Source organism: Balaenoptera acutorostrata, chromosome 5 (genome assembly GCF_949987535.1).
Source record: "Balaenoptera acutorostrata chromosome 5, mBalAcu1.1, whole genome shotgun sequence".
Taxonomy (NCBI): Eukaryota; Metazoa; Chordata; class Mammalia; order Artiodactyla; family Balaenopteridae; genus Balaenoptera; species Balaenoptera acutorostrata.
The window spans coordinates 29209093-29226763 of record NC_080068.1 but is presented as its reverse complement, the minus strand read 5'-3'; the positions used below and the strand labels follow the sequence as shown (position 1 = coordinate 29226763).

At 37.9% G+C, this 17671-nt stretch overlaps 1 protein-coding gene across 1 annotated transcript in view; it reads left to right on the top strand.

Annotated features, from left to right (window-relative positions):
* Nucleotides 1-17671, top strand: part of TTC29 (tetratricopeptide repeat domain 29) — a 264270-nt gene that overhangs the window by 39517 nt on the left and 207082 nt on the right. Inside the window, exons 5-6 of the mRNA XM_007189384.2 lie at nt 2066-2289; nt 7225-7410. Coding sequence (XP_007189446.1) covers nt 2066-2289; nt 7225-7410 — 410 coding nt within the window. The remainder of the gene's footprint in view (nt 1-2065; nt 2290-7224; nt 7411-17671) is intronic.

The window sequence follows — 17671 nt, the reverse complement described above, 5'->3', positions numbered from 1 at the left end:
TGGGGGTAGGGGAGAGAGGACCTGGCCCTTCTCAGCATCTCACTGTTTCCTTCTCCACACTCTCGGCTAGAGGGCAGAAACAAAAATCTGTGATAGCTTCTGTCCTTTCCGTTTCAAATATTTTTGGTCATCATTTTGACAAGATGGTGGTTTGTGACTTTTTGGCCTGGGACTGTGGTTTCCGTACTCTCTTTGTGGACTAGTTCTATAACAATAGGTGGCTTGTACTGGCCACCGGGTGCAGGAGGGTTGCAGTTCAGCTGGGACATTCCTTCCAGATGATTTTTCTAAAAGACAATCTCTTTGACTCATTTCCCTGACCCAAACCCTTCTACGGCTCTATCCCACTCTTAGCTTGGAGTCCAAACTTCTTACCATGGCTTTGAGGTGTCCATGATCTGGGTCTTTCCCCCCCCCTTTTTTTTTTTTTTTCACTTCCCTCTCCCCACTCCCTTCCTCACTGTATGTATTTTGTTCTAGACCTAAGCTGATCCCCTGAGTAAAAAATTATTGGCGATGGGAGCTGGGCATTTTTGTTTCATTTGTTTTTTAAACTCTGTAGGGTGAGTCTATCGCAGGACTTCATGTTTCTCAGAGCATCTTCACATACTTAATTTTGCTTGGTTCTTAGAAGAATCCTGTGATGTAGGTAGGGCATAGATTAATACAGATTAATATACACATGTCACAGATGAGAAGAAATGAAGTCCAGAGAGGTTAGAAAGAGCTGACCTCAACCTCAGGTGTTCTAATTCCAGACTGTCTCCACTCCACACTGAAATGCTTATTGATAGTAGTAGCACATCAAGTCAGTTCTAAATATTTAATTGTCTCCTATTTAAAAAAATGTAAAATAATTAGTATAAAGCTATATTATTAGGCCTCTTGCTAAGTATAATAATAGCCACCACACAGCTGTTATTCCATAACCATTTTATTTCCTATATAGCAATTTTCATCATCTGAAATTATTTATGATTTGTTTGCTTATTTGTTGGTTGTGTTCTCCCACTAGAATATACACTTCACAAGGGCATTGAATCTATTTGGTCTAGAACAATGCCTGGCACTTAGCAGGAAGCTCAATAGCTATTTGTTGAATAAATAAATGGACTACTCAATTGTCATTTCATCTCCTTGCGTATGATTTATTATTGTTAGAAGTGAAATAGTAATATAACAAATCATTAAGTTCGTCCTAACTGAAAATAATTTTTAAAATATATTTAGCAAGAGATTTCAATAAACATTTTCTGCATAAATGAATTAATGAATGAATGAACCTCCATAACATACAGTGAAACCACTTAATAGAGTTTTGTTTTGATATTCGACAACACATTTGAATTTTGCTTGCCTTTCTGTTTTTTTGTTTTGTTTTGGTGGGTGGCTAATGTATTAAGTATTTTTGGATACTGTCAGTTGCTATGGCCTGAATGTTGTGTTCCCTAAAATTCATATACTGAAATCCTAATCCCCAAAGCTGTAGGTCACTGGGGCTTTTAGAAGGTGATTAGGTCAGGAGGGTGGGGCGCTCATGAATGGGATTAGTGCTCTTATAAAAGAGGTTCCAGATTATTCCCTAGCTCCTTATACTATGTGAGGATATGACTAGAAAATGCTGGCTGTGAACCAGGAAGAGGGCCCTCACCAGAAGGTGACCTTCCTGGAGCCTTGATCTTGGATTTCCAGCCTGCAGAACTCTGAGCAATAAATTTCAGTTGTTTATAAGCTACTCAGTCAGGGGTATTTTGTTATATCAGCCCAAATAGACTAAAACATCAGTCAGCTAGCTTATTTGTCCTTATCAAAGGGAGCTCAGCTCTGGAACTGATATATTTATAATGTAATTTCACTAAAATTACTGTATTTAGATAGCTCCTGGCATCTTTCATTAAACTGAAGTTGTTCAGTTATAAGTGTTTGAGGTCAAGATTGTTTTCAGCACTTCCACTGAGGGACAAAAAAGCAGCATGATTCAACCTTTAGTTATTATAGGATCAAAACACTGCACAGATTTAAAGGATTAAAATAACGTGTTCAGTGTTCTGATTCTTATTCCCAGTTACCGGAACTCATACAAGAAGAACATCTGTGTGGACATGCTGCGAGATGGTTATCATAAGTCTTTTACTGAGCTCTTTGCTCTGATGGAGAAGTGGGATGCCCTGAGGGAGGCTGCAAAAGTAAGGTCCCTCTTCTGGCTGCAGAGACCCCTGGAAGATCAGCCTGACAAGCTGGATCACTTCTACTACTACCTGACCAGGGCCGAAGCAGCTGAAAGGAAAGGTGAGTGGAAGGATTTGGGGAAGCAGCACTGCAGAAGACAGAACAGTGAGTGCCTGAGGGAAGGTTCCAAATTGTTTCAAGTATGAATTTAAAACATTGAGACACCTTAGCACAATTCAACCTAGTCAGCTAAGCATCTTAATGGAATAAACGGTAGAGGACGCTGAATCACAAGGCTGCCCAGACACACGGCCATCCTGGTGATGTCACTCTAAGCCAGGGAAGACAATGAATAGCACCTAATAACATCTCCAGGGCTTTCCAATGTATTAAAATCTTTGGTATCATTAATTATACATCGTTCCATAGTTTTTTTTTTATATATAATCTGAATATTGACTTTCACTGAGGAGACACTTTCAGAGTACTATAACTTGACAATTATACTTATTTTCTTGTATTTGTATAATGTAATTTAAAGATTTTATCCATAAGTTCTATAGATTTCTATCAGAGAATTTTTATTAGTGAATAGTGAGGAGACATAAAAAGCCTGCAATTTACAATTATGAATAAAATTGTTAATTTTATATTTTCCATCACATCATCTCTAATAAATTCCTTTTTTTTTTTTTTTTGGTATCCTAAAATTTTCCAGAAAGTCTATATGCTTCAAGTATTGAAGAAAATATTTTAGTCTCTACTATAATTATACCAATATTGTTGTCATAAGTACTTCTTATTTACATATTCATAATTGGTCATTTTATATAATCAAAGAAAGGAAATCCCAAAAGTTGGCATATAAATTTGGTGTTTTCACCAAACAAATCCAAACAAATCCTTTTGTTCAACTTTTTGTGTGAAAACACCATAGGACTCAAAAAGAGAAGCTCAAGTCCCAACATGACGATGTCTGTACTTCCTTTCAGGCCTTTCTATGGGAAAATAGAGTATTAGACAACGTTTTGTTACCCAGTGCTACAATGTGGAAAATTGATAGGGACATAGAAACAGCATCAGAGGGGTAGCAGAAGTCTTTTAGCCTCCATAGTGGAGTCAATATACATATTTCCTATCTGGTTATGACCTGACTTACAAATATGAGATATACAAAAGTCCTAACAACACCACATGTGAACTAGAGTGCGTGTGTGTGTGTAGACAAGAGGTGAATATTTGATTATTTGTATAATGAAAAGTATTTAACTGCAGAATTGACTTTAAAAATAGAGTCCTTTGGTGAATTTTAAAATGTGATTTACATATAATTTCTCAAGAAATTAACTGTTTAACATTTTAAAATGCTATTGTAAGAAAACCTACATTCTAGTGTCAGCCCCAAATTCTGAAATGATATTTTTACTGAAAATAGAATTGATCCAGATAAAATTTGCTCATAGTCATTTTCTAAGGTGAATTAATCACATTCACTAAATGTTTTAAATAGAAGCATTCATTTTAGTAGCATAAATATGAGCCAAACACATCACTAGTCATAAAGTGTCATAAATATGAGAAACTTGTCATAAAGCATTTTGTAATTGTAAAGAAACTAAATGCTAAATAATCTGTTTGAAGGTAGAAAACTTTAATTTGTAATCTTTTATTAAAGAAAAGTAAATATACATATAAATTAAAATGATTCTCCAATTCCAAAAATTTAAAAAGTCCAAACTTTACAATAGCCAATGTCTTATACACATGGTACAAGTAATGAAATATTTTCTGTACTGAGTGGTTTATCATATATTCATGGTAACTAAGGTTACATTTGTTAAATGGAACAAAATCACCTCTTGCTCAGAACAACTCTTCTGTAGGGTAATCGACTTCAAAATGCAGTGGCTTTTGCCTGGTTAAAATACAGAAAGTTAAAATTATTGCAAAAAATTATTGGAAATACTTCAGTTGAAGGACATGTAAATATTTGTATGCTCTTTTTTAAAAATGTGTGTAATTTTTTCACATTTAACACATGAACTTCATAGGAGAAAAATTGTGATTGAGTTAAGAATGTCCCAGAAAATGGTATAAGGGATATGCACAGAAACTCTTATTAACTTGAATTAATTTTAAATCTTAAAACCCACACACACACACACACACACACACGCAATCTAGAATACAGAATCTCTTAATAATAGTGCCTCGAAGATTTCACCCCATATGGTTGTGGAATCTGAGACAATTATCCTGAAGCAGCATATCTCTGAGTATTCTCATTGCTTTTCACTGGAAAGACCATCACTCTAGGGTCACAGTGAAGTCCATGTAATCAAAGCTGTGGCACTAACAATAGTCATCTCAGGTCAGTTCTGTCCCTTGAGACTTGGCAGAGCAGGAACCTAGAGTTATTTAAATTACTTTTCAAAATAGCACTTTCTCTTTTATAGCAAAGAAGTGTTTAAAGTAAGCCAGTCATTTCTTTTTGGATTATTTTCTATTTGTTAAAATGTTTCTTTGTCCCTGATAGCATTTCTTATATTTCCCATTGTTGTGAATCATCTCTGTACCATCTGTAACATTATGATTAGGGCCTTATGCCCCATGGGGCTGGGGAAGAGATGGCAATAATGGTAATGGGTAGCCAAATCAATAGATAATTCAAACATGATTTACACTTGACTTTAAATTATTGTTAAGGGTTAAGCAGCAATTTTCTTTTCTAATAACATTTATTTAAGATACCCAAAGTATGTTCTACCCAAGCAGAGTCCCACAGGATGTTTATACAGTTTATGTAAAGCAAAACAAAAGTAATTGTCTGGTGAAGTAAGTTTGAGAAACAACCAGGTGAATTAACATATACATTAAGCAGGTTGGTTTATTGCAGGACTTATCAGAGCCTTTAACATGCTCATGTATATTGTGTGGTTCACTGAAAGAGGGAAATTAGCAGGAGCATTTTCCAAATTTATTTCATCATGAGATCTTTTTAGGTAGCATAATGAATATTGGTCTAAATAATAAATCAACAATAAAATTGATTTTCATCTTATAAATATACCTGCTGACAATTCAAGGAAGTGTTCCGCAAGCCAGGAGAAAAGGCTGTTTAGAACGTAAAGGGTACAGACCATATATTTGGATTATCCAAAGATTCAAAACTTGGATATAGTCCTTTATACTTAATACTCTGAAAAACACTCAATTTTTCCATAGAAAAATAGCTTAGCTGACAAGTAGCCTTTAAATATGTAATCTAAATAGCTTATATAACTCATTCTAAACAAAACCAAAAACTTCGTTTATGAAATGTTGGAAATGTTTTTCTATTAAGGTTTAATTACTGAAAAAAGGAAAAATTATTTCAGGATTGCATATATTTTTAATAAGCTCTTCATGTAACTTTTTAAAACAGAAGATATGAAATGTTTTATTTACAGGTTTTAAAAAACAGCAACCCTCTAATCATTAAATATGAGAAAGAATATAAAATGCTACAAAACATATTTTAGTGCTCTATTCATATTAGGCAGAAGGTTCAGAATGGAAAGATAAAGCATAGGAGAAGTCAGTTCTGAAATGAGAGTATTCATTTTAAGTAAATAGCTCAGGGTACCCTCTACTTTTCACCTAAGCTATTGCCTATTGTGAATAACCTTAAAAAGCAGAATGGTCTCCAGAATCCCCAGTGCTTTCAAAAATGGGAGATAGGGAGAACTGTTTTTTAACTTTAATTTTTAGGTCTAAAACTTATTTTGAGATAAATCTTCATTTCCTATGGAATTATGAAGCAGTGTGTGTAAAAACATGACATAGGTTTTAGAAATTTCTTTGGAAACATTGGAGTGACTTATGTACAGTTTTTGAAAGTTAATTTTTGTTGTAATCAGCCTAATGTCATTTTTTCTGAGCCTTTTGATTTTAATCTTATAGGAGTATCAGTGGGCAATATACAAATGCTTTTCATAATTGTAATTCTTTCAGGAGTATATAGGTTGACTCTTCTGATAGTAGTGAACAATTAATATCAGTTAATTCCAATAGATAATGATTGTTGTTAAAAATCCTTGGAAGGGTAATCCAGAGGCTACCACATATTTACTACTGTGCTTTAAGCACAAATGCAAAGAAACATAAAGAAAGATAATGAATTTGTTCATATCCACCAATAGAATAAAATTTACGAGAGTGAGGCACAATTTAACACAAACATTTTTGTTTAAGTTTATGACTGATTGCAGTGGAGTTTATAAGACTGATTCACAGTTTATTAATATACTTTTTTTGTGTACAAATAGGTCAAATGCCACTTTGGGAAAAAAAAGAGGGGGTTAATAAACTGACAACTAATAAACTAGTAACTGAGTGAGAGAGATGACTAATATTAATGCATTTTCAGCAGAAAAAAATACTCATAGAAAAGATAAGCATAGAAATCCACTTTTTCTTAACATCGTTGGTCACTTGTATTGTCAGAAACAGCACTAGAAAGTGTAAGGAGGTTATGTGGTCATTGTGATCATCATTTCTTCTACCTATAAGCTGCATGCTTGCCTTTTCTTCTGGGTGAAAATACCTTGCTATTTTCAGATTCCATCTGCTTTCTTCATTCATCTTTTTGCCATGGTTAACAAACATTGCTTTCTCTGGAATCTCTAAATACTTTTCATATCTTCAATGGGAAAAGTACTTGCTGATACCACAAACTCATTTCTTCCAAAAGAACTGAGCACATTGCTGGTAGATATCATTCTGGTTTTTTGTGTTATATAAAGACTCCTGTTTCAACCAAAGAGTATGTCAATTTCTAACAGGGTCTAAGCTCTCCGAAAGAATTTTGTTGTTTTTCTTGTGTGCACATCCTTTAATTAATGTAACTATTTAAATAGTTAAAACATTAATTTTTGCATTTCCATTTCTTAAATGGTTAATCATGCTTTTAAGGAAAAATAGAAGATAAATGTCACTATATTGGTTTGCCATTTGAAGGGATGTGTCTTGAGACATCTTTCTAATGCATTTTATGATGTTTTTCTCTCTTTGAAGAATACTTTGAAGAGGTCTATAATAACTTGTATGCTCTGGCCTGTTACTTCAATAATTCTGAAGACAAGTGGGTAAGGAACCACTTCTATGAACAATGTTTTAAGATTGCTCAACTCATCAAAATTGACGGTGGGAAGAAGGAAGCCGAGGCGCACGCACACATGGGGCTGCTCTTCGAGGAGGATGGTGAGTGGCCGTTTGTCAGTCTGCTGCGGGGGCTTTGAAGCATCCCAAGTCCAGGCAAGCAGAAAGCACATGGGGGTGGAGAAAAAGACCCGAGGCTGGGTAGAAGAGTGTGAGTTACTGGGATTAAAAAGCAAAAGGGTGAGACTTTGGACTCACCGTCCATATTGCTACAGTCACACCTCTGCTGAGTGCTCAGCCTAGAGCTCCCAGCAGCGTCACTACGGAGAGAAAGCACCTTCCTCCAGGCCTCCACGCACATCCTTCGTCCACATATGTGCTGCACTGTTTTGAAATGCTTTTCCTTTCTTACAGACCTGCTCGTTCATTTTAACTTGATTTCTCATGTATGAAAATGGGAAAAAGGAAAGGCACACTTTGTGATTTTCCTAGCATCCCAAGTCCCATATATATAACCTATATAACTCGGGTACCACCCCGTTGTGATTTTTTAAATAATTTCTGAAGGAAATGTTCCTTTAAAAATAATGTCATTCTTAATAATGTTATCTTAAGACAAGCCAAAGTCTGAAAGGACACCAAAAATTTATCAGAAACATATTTTATTTGGTGGTTTAATAAGGATTGCAAACAGAAAGTTAAGAATTAAATTTATTTATAGAAGGATAGTGGGTAGATAGTATGCAAATAAAATATGTGGGAAGCTGAAAATATTTGCTCAGAAATAATTCTGTTTTCTTCCCTCAGAACACTGTCTCATTTTCCACAAGAGTTTTGACTTTGGCATAAGAGTTAAATTAGAAAATATTTATTATCTTGTGGCTAGAACTGCATAGGGCTTTGAGAAGGGAGGGGAAAAGGTTTTTGTGCTTCAGGAAATTGCACATTGTAATCTACAGCATGGTCGGTGCTGGAACGTGGCTGATTGTCAGGGGCTTTCTTGAGTGATAGGTATGGGGAAGAACAGAACAACTCAAAGAAGTGAGAGATCATACAAACTGGATCCAAGGAAGGCATGATGGAGTCAGAACGGACTGGTGGGGGATCTGGAAGATGGGTGGACTTTAGGCGGGTAAAGAAACAGGAATATATTCTGTAAGAGGGAACTACATACTAAAGCATAATTAGAGACACTGATAAGAGGAGCGACCTGGTTAAAGTGGAAAGTGTATTTCTGAGCAGTGATGGGAACTAAGTATGGAAAGGCAAACTAGGAGCATGCCAGCGTTCAGAGTTTGGACTGAACCAAACTCTATAGAGTTTGGGCTATACCTTGAGGCTAAGGAAAGGAGTATGATGGAAGTCTGGCTGTGATACACCCTGTGGGAAGGGGAATAAGAGAAAGGGGGGATGGTTAGGAAGCTGCCCCACTAATTCAACCCTGAAGAAACAATCCAAAAATATTTAAGAGAATGTGTTTAAGCATATCCATGGCAGTACAGTTTATGATGTCTCAAAACAGGGGATTAGCAGCATTAAACACCACCCATGCCACAGAGTTCTGTGCAGTCATGAAATTACAAACTAGAGCCAAATTCATTCATTCAACAAATATTTGTTTAGAACCTAGTGCCTGGGGATAAAACAGTAAACAAGACAGACAAAATCTTTGCCCTCCTGGCACTAACATTCTACTGGGAAAAAGAGGCCTTAACCACTCATGGCTATATAACATATGAAATACTGGTACATGCTGTGATGAAAAATGAAACAAGGCAAAGGGATAGATAGTGGTTGCTACTTTACATAAGGTGTTCACCTTTTAGAAGGTGAGGCATGAATAAAGTGAGGGAGTAAGGCTTATGAGAATCTGGAGGAAGAGGTTTTTAGAGAGAGGACATGGGAAGTGCAAAGGCCCTGAGGCAACTGCATGCTGAGCACTGTCTGGGGCCCAGTGAGGAAGGCTGGGAGTAGAAGGAAAGGAGCTAAGTTTAGACCAGGAGGCTTGGGATCACACTGGGGCTTGTAGGACAAGCTGAGGACTTTGGATTTTATTCTAAATTGTATAGGAAATCTCAAATGTATATTAATTTGAGAAAATGCTCATGATACATTAAATAGAAAACAAGATTCAAAGCACAATGTAAAATATCATTATATTTGGTATGTATCATATACCAGTGTGTTAACAGCAGTTGTTTTTGAATGTGGAACTGCAGGTGATTATAAAATTGTGTACTGAAGGGTTATTACTTACTATAATTGAGAAGTTACCTGTTAAAACTCTTAGCCTATTGTTAAAAGTAGAGTTTAGTGTTTCAATTTGTAAAAATGGAATAGATTCTTGCTTAAGTAAAATTCAAAGTAAAACCTTCGCTTAAGCTTTTTAAAATTATTATTCTCATTTCATCAGTGATGTAAATACTTTTTTAAAGCTTTTAGAAATTATTAACTTCATTTTGAATGATGAGGATACTGTGGCACAAAGAAATTAAGCTGGTTAGTGGTGGGGCTAGTGTTAAGTCAGCTGGATTCAGAGCCTGTGCTAGCAGCCATTGCTCTATGCAGACCAAGAATTGCTTTACTTTCATGATGTGCTAATGATGAAAATTCCTGAAAATTATACACTAAAGTATAGTTTAGCACTTTTTTGTTCTCTACTATAGGAACATCCCTCAGTTGAAAAGAATAAGAATTGTTTTCAGTCTTATTTTGTTTTTATAATTGGAAGCATCAATTTCTCCAATTATGAGAAATCAAATAATGGAACTGTCAATTACTGGCTCTGAAAAAAGAAGTCACAAAATAAATAAGAAATAATACATGAAAATGAGGGCTGAAGACGCCAGGGCTACATTGATGAAAATTTAAGAGTGGCCTCAGTGAGATTCAGATAGCTATCATAAACATATTCTGAATTTTCCTATAAATTTTATTTCTGACTTTTAAATTTGGTTTGATTTTTTGAAAATTTATTGCAGTAAAAAACGTATAACAGAATTTACCATCTTAACTATGTGTAAGTGTACAGTTCGGTAGTTTTAAGTACAATCGCTCTGTTCTGCAACTGGTCTCCAGAACTTTTTCATCTTGCAAAACTGGCACTCAATACTCGTTAAACTACAACTCCTGATTTCCCTCGCCTTCTGATTTTTTTTAAAATCTGTGAATGTATTTCTATTGGAGGATTTATTCATTGCTTCCTTTACTTATTTATTTATTCATTCATCTATCCATTCACTCATTCAACAAATATTGGAGCACTTACTAATGGCTACTAATACAATTAGTAACCATGGCACTGTATCATTTTAGTAGCTGAGAGTGAGGATGAGTTTGGGAAATGTGATCAGGGTGGGGCTGCTGTGAGATTGTCTTCACGGGTCAGTGGCTTGCTCACAGTTAGATGCCCCACCCCATAGCATGATAAAATGCACCCAAATTCCATAATACGTAGAATGTTTTGGCTATAAACCTATTTTTAAGTTAGATGGTGTTATTTTGTTTTGCAACCACTTTTTGAAAGATCTAAACTATGTTTCTATGGCCTTAATCAGTTCATTGGCCACAAGAACCATGCCTGTATTGTTTGATGGATAAAATGACTGAGTTGATGCTGATGGAAGTTCTAGAGATTGACTTTGAGTATCTGATGTACTTAGCAATGATGAAAATTATCTGTGCAGCTTCTGTAATCTGGGGTAGCATTTTTATGAGGAGGGTAAACTAGGACTACTTAAAATACGTGGCTAGAGTGCCGTGAGGGCTCACCTGAATATGGGGGTCCCCCTGAGGTGATGATGGTGTAGCTTCCGCATACCTGATCTGATTGGTCCAGACAAGCCCCACATATGGAGGCCCTGCAGCAACAGCTAGGCGGCAGCTGTGCTCAGGGGCAGGTGGCATCCTCCTGGTTCCAGGGGTGCCCATTCAGGTTAAAAAAGCAGGATACCAGCCGGCAGATGGCAAAGGGCAGGTTGTCAGGGCCCAGCAAAGCAGCTGTAGGCCAGGGCATGGCTCCAGCACCCTCAGGGAACTAGAGAGCAAATGAACATGAGCAGAGACCATGTCCCAGGGCACCTGGGTGCAGTCAGGGCCAATGTTCAGCCCACGAGCACACATGGGACCAGAGCCCCCTGGCCAGAGCTGAGCACAAGCTCTAGTTCCCACTGCTGCTGAAGATGGGGCTCTAGTATGCAATGTGGTCTGGCTTCTATTGGCTCAAGGGCTGGCAGTCTTATTCTTCAGGTGAAATATCTGCTGGGGTAACAGGTGTGGAGTAGTTGTGGTCTGACAAATACTTGTAGCACATCAGTGGCTGTATCTGCTTTCAGAATTGTCACCTGTTTGGAAGGACAAATGGACAAGCGGTATTCACACCACGTCTGTGGAGTATTGGAGAAAGCTCTCAGACCCTGGACCTCAAAGAAATGTGCCCATACATTGTAGAGCAGCACACAGAGGTCTAGCAGGGCCAGTGTCAGAGCCTGGGAGAGAGAGAGTTTTTTAAGAGTCATGACTAGGGAAGCACCGACTTCCCCTCAGGTATGGTCTGTGGCCAAGGCAACAATAATAAGATGATGTGGCAGAACCTTAACTTCAATCCTCCTTGCCAGGTCAGTATTTAGTGGTTGAGTCAGGGGACTGGGGTCCAAGCCTTGCAGTTGCAGCTTTATTGGTGGGGAGCAAACCAGTGGCAGGGTTGATCAATCGGCATTCATAGTTGAGCAAGCACCAACACCTTTCACCTTCTCCCCTTCCATTGATTTAGGATCTGAGTCCAAGCCTTGCCTTTGACCAAATTAATGAACTTAGCACTGAGACTGGCTGGTTTCCACGGAGCCTTGTAGGAGGCAAGTCTGTTTTCTGCAGGGGCTAGCCTAGAGGATTAGTATCGGTCAGGGTAACCCTTGATTTCTGTCTAGCTTTTTGTTATGTCCCTTCTCCCCCAATTCATATAGGGGTGGCTTCTAAGTTAACGTCTCTCACTCTGGCAGCAATCCATTCCATTTCAACCCATATGGGCTTGGGGCCTAGACCTCCCACCCTGAGAGACCAGGAGGATGATTAGAAGTAGATGTTGGGTGACAACCACGGGTGCTGATCGTGTTCACTGAGAACAGGCAGGGGAAGGCCATTGTAGGTACAGCTTGGGAAATGCACATCTTCCAGTTCTGCAGGCCTTCAACTGCGATTTTAGCATAGGGATTGAGTAAAGGCTAACCCAGATCTACAACATTGACCCCAAATTCTCCTAGTGACTGGGAACTTCTGAAGAAGAGTTATCCTGGTTGGCTTGCTCAGTTCAGGGCCTAGAATTGATTGTTGACAGTCAGTTCTTTGGACACATTCTAGATGGTGTATCCCAGTGTGATTTGCCAGGGGCTGGAAGGAACCAGGAGAAGAGCAGTGTTGTGAATATACAGTGGAATGGTCCCCCTCTCCCCTGATGCATCCAGTAGTGAAAGGCAGACACAGCAACAGATTTGTGGATGAATCCACCACTGTAAGGGACTGTCTCTCTTACCATCTTGATCTCATGGAAAGGAGTAGAATTTGGGAGTCCACTTATCCTGTCTTGCTCAGTCCTTCCCTAACACATGCTCCACCCATTTTTAGTGATCATGGGGAAGATGCCCCCTTTCATTTTTTTTTTTTTTTAAGGTAAAGCTATTTTAATTTTTTATTTATTTATTTATGGCTGTGTTGGGTCTTCGTTTCTGTGCGAGGGCTTTCTCTAGTTGTGGCAAGCGGGGGCCACTCTTCATCGCGGTGCGCGGGCCTCTCACTATCGCGGCCTCTCTTGCTGTGGAGCACAGGCTCCAGACACGCAGGCTCAGCGATTGTGGCTCACGGGCCCAGTTGCTCCAAGGCATGTGGGATCTTCCCAGACCAGGGCTCGAACCCGTGTCCCCTGAACCGGCAGGCAGATCCTCAACCACTGCACCACCAGGGAAGCCCCCCCTTTCATTTTTTGTGCATGAATTTTATGAGGGTCAGTAGTTCAGCTTTCCTCTCAGTGAAGTATCCACCGTGTATTAGGTAATTAATTCCTTTCCATATCACACACACACACAGAAAGGAATTCTGTCACTGAGAGTCTTAACCCCATAGGGCTCCCACTGCCAAGGATTTTTCAAAGCTAGTTCCTGCTAATGGTCACTAACCAGCCATCCTGAAGGCTGACCACAACAACATCACTAGCAGACTCTTCCCGCTCCCATCTTGGTCTTTGATCTATTTCCAGTCCCCTGACTTGCTTCCAGAAGGCCATGTTATTGGCCTGGAGAGATGCCCAGTTTGTTGGGACAACTGCCATGCTAACAAAGTAAATGGTCAGCAGCACTCACAGCAGGCCTGCTGGAGCAGTGCTGCTCTGAGAAAACTCAGAGACAGGAGCTGAGCAGGTGTGCTGGTCTCCCATTGCCCTTTCATTGGATGCTCTATGTTTAGGGGAGTATTGTCTGATTGGGGCCAGACTCAATAGCAACATGACGTGGCAGAGCCTTGACACATGCTCTATCCTGCCAGCCCAGCATTCATCTTTTGATGTAGGATCAACCAGCCCCTCCCCTCCATGATCAGCATACGGGGCAGGGGAGGGTGCAAAGGGGAGGGGCAGGGGAAAAGGTCTCTGCCTTGTGGTTGCAGTCATAGGATATGACACACAAATAGCAAGACTTGCCACATAGGCATTCATAATTTGGGGAGCCCCAACCTCTCCCCTGTCAGGAGAGAAGAACTCTAGGGTCTAAGTCTAGGGTCTAGGTCAGAATTGATTGTCCTAAAAGCACTGAGCCTAACTGGTTTCCTTGGAATTTTGCTAGAGTCCATCTCCTTTTCTAGGAAACCGGCCTGCAGGGTATAAGTCCTGGACAAGTTAACCCTTACCACTTAAATCTGGAAGTTCTGAACAAGGAGTGATGTTAACATACAGAGACTAGGGTCAGATTATGACCACAGAGTGCTGTCTTTTAAGAACTAGGACAAAGATAGAACCATGAGCAAGACTAAATGTGTCAAAATGAGCTCTACCGCCAAAGACTAGCTATTTTAAAGAACGGATTAAAGTAGAAGAGAAGCAGTCAGTTAAAGGAAGAGAAGATCCAATCTCAGTCCAAGAAGAATGCCTGCTAGACACTGGAATTGAGTGAGTGCTGTTCTTACCAACTAACTGCCCCCCAAATGGAGGTAGAAGCGGAGGATTCTACTAGCTCCACCTAGCCAGCGAGCAGAGCCAAGGGCAGACTGTCTATCTGCTTGCCTTTAAATACCTGGACTAAAAAGACCGCTCCTAATTGAGGGATGTAGAAAATACAAGGAAAACAAAACATTAATCTGAAGAACAAACCTGTAAATGTGATCATTTTAGAAAAATTATTAATGTCTTCAGAAAGATACAACTAGGAGACAGAAAGGCTTAAGGATAGAACCAAATGAGATGACAGTGAGCCCCAGATGAAATAAGGAAGGCTTTCAAAGAAAAATGTTGGTAGAATTAAAATACAGAGCAGAAAAAGGGCAGGATTGGCCCAATGGAATATTGAATCAGTGGTGTTGAGGACAAGCTCGAAACATTTTCCCAAAATGCAAGTGAAAGACTAAGAAGTGAAAACAATGACATTATCAATATGGAAGTTTCTGAGGTAGAGTAGATGATAACCAAAATGAAAGTAATAACCAAAGACATTTTAAGAAAGCTTTCTTGACCCTAAAAATATATGAATATTCAGATTGAAATAGCTCTTTATGAACCAGTCAAAAATATAAGGAAAAATCCATAACTAGATAATTCTTGGGAATTTTTTGAATGATTCAGGTTAAGACAGACTCCCACCTGCATCCAAAGAAAAAACACAGATTGCCTGCATTGGAACAAAAATTAGATAAGACTCATTTTTTTCTCCTTTGCAACAATAAGTGCCAAAAAAAAAAAAAAAAGTAGAGTCCAGGGGTTTTGAGGGTAGGGGAAAGAGAGTGGAATGCTATAAACTTGAGAACTGATAGTATGCTACAGAAGTAAGTTCTGTCCCATAAGAAGCAATGGGAAGGTATTCTTACTTATGTACTTCAGAAAGTACACTGTGAATGTAGTTTCCGTGTATGCCGTATTCTATCTACAACCCAACAAGAGATAAATCAAAATTAAAAATTTTAAGAAGAGGAAGTCCTAATATCAAAGAATTGACAGTATACACCGGAACTGATTAAATGTTAAGTCTACAAAACATGTCAATAATTTTGGAAGTAGAAGATACAAAGTATAAAAACTAAGTGTGATTTAAATTTTTCTCTTTATGATTTTCCAAACATTTTATGGTAATGTTAATTACTTCTGTATCTTATTTTAAAATTATATTTTATGAGAAACATTTAAAAATAAACTATGAAAAAAGTAGAAACTCGAGGCAAATATTTATTTCAGTCTTAGATGAGAAAGACCTTCGAAACGTGAAAACAATGGAACAAAGCACAAAGAAAAACAATGGGCTTTATAGGAGAGGTAATTATAATCTTCTCACTGCTCCAAGTTCAGAACCAATTCAGAAGAAACATAGGAATCAGACAGATCATAATAGCTAAGACTAGTTAGGGAACAGAGCTTATATCTGTTCAAATCAAACTATTATCTCGCAGAATTCATCGTAACCACCTAGTTACTGAAAGACTGGTCATGTTCAGACTCTTCTACAGGTTCTAAGCCTGTGCCTGTGAACTTCAGCATGGAACTTGAGAACAGAGTCCAGAGAGAATGAAAGTTCAGGATTTCACCAGTCAGATACATTGTTTTTCCTCCTCTGTGGTGAGAAGTGAAGAGGGAAGGAGAGAGGAGGTCCTCTCATGGAAACATGAGGCTAGCGGTACAGCATCCCCTCTATCAGAAACAAACAATGAGAGAGTTGACATGTACTTAAAGAAAAAATTATTTATTAAAGACCTCATATAAAGATACACTAAAATTGGGAATTATCAGAAACAAATATAACAGGTTAGTATCATTATTATATAAAGAACATTTACAAATTGGTAAGAAAAAACACTAACACACCAGTAGAAGAAATTAAACTGGGTAATAAACATTAAAAAAAGAAAGCCAACATTGATAATAAAAAGCACAAATTAAAGCACTAACGATATGCTACTTTTCCCCTGTAATTTTCTAACAAGCATTTATTGTACTTCTACTATGTGCAAGATACTGGGATAAGTGCTGGAAGTATATGGCTGAAAAAGATATTTATGGCCCCTTGATTCAGAGGCTTACATTTTGGTGGAAGAGACAAGTCAATACTCTGATAATTACAGAGAGAGTCAGCTGATAGGATAGGTACAGAATGTTTAAATGTTTAAATGTGCAGAGATAAATGTCTATTTACTTATTGAAGATAGCATTTAATGCTGTGAAATTTTAAAAATTTAAGCAGGCTTTTCACATTGCTGGTGATAGGATCAATTAGCCTGACATTTCTAGCAAACAATTTAGGATTACATATCTAGGAAATAATCAGATATGAAGACACAAATTTATATGAAGACATATTATATCTTTATACATGTATTATTGGTAATAATAAAAATAAATGGAAACAATACAAATGTCTTACATTAGGGTAATAATCAATGGTGGTAGTTACATATGATAAACTCTTATCCAGCTAGTCAAAATGCTGTTTTCCATTGACTATAATGATAAGAGCTACCACTTATTGAGTGCTATGTGTCAGCCACTAAAAAGTGCTAATTCTGGCCAATAGTCTATGAGTAGTCACTTCCAGGCTGAAACTTGGAGCAGATATGAGTCCTCCCTACTATCTCTGTTTTTGCCATGGTGACCATGGAGGAATTATGTTGAGATGGTGAAACCATGAGATGGAAGCAACCGGTTCCCTGAATGAGCATTGGGTGACTCTAGAGAGTCACCCACCCTCAGTGGACTTCATGTGAGCAAGAAAACTACTTTGTCTAAGCCTCTGGGATTTCAGGGTCTATTTACTACCACAGTGTAGCCTAATCTAACTTTGACTGATACAGTCTCCAACACTTATATGCCCTTATTTTGAATGAGGGATTTCACGAGTCCTCTGAGTGGTTTTTTGCTATTTCTTCAAACATTTTACACTAAAGATTCCCTTTGGGATGTGATATATAATGTCTTTGTGCTTTTCCAAAAACTTCCATTTTAACATTTTTAGACACTTTACAAATCTCTCAATTTACTAATATAACTTAGTCTTCCAAAATTCCATTTTTATTTTTAATATAGAAAAAATATATGCATTTTTTGTAACACATTTCCGTATTGTTTGAATATAATAGATGAGCGATGTATTTATGATCCAAAAAATAAAAATAGACAACTTTT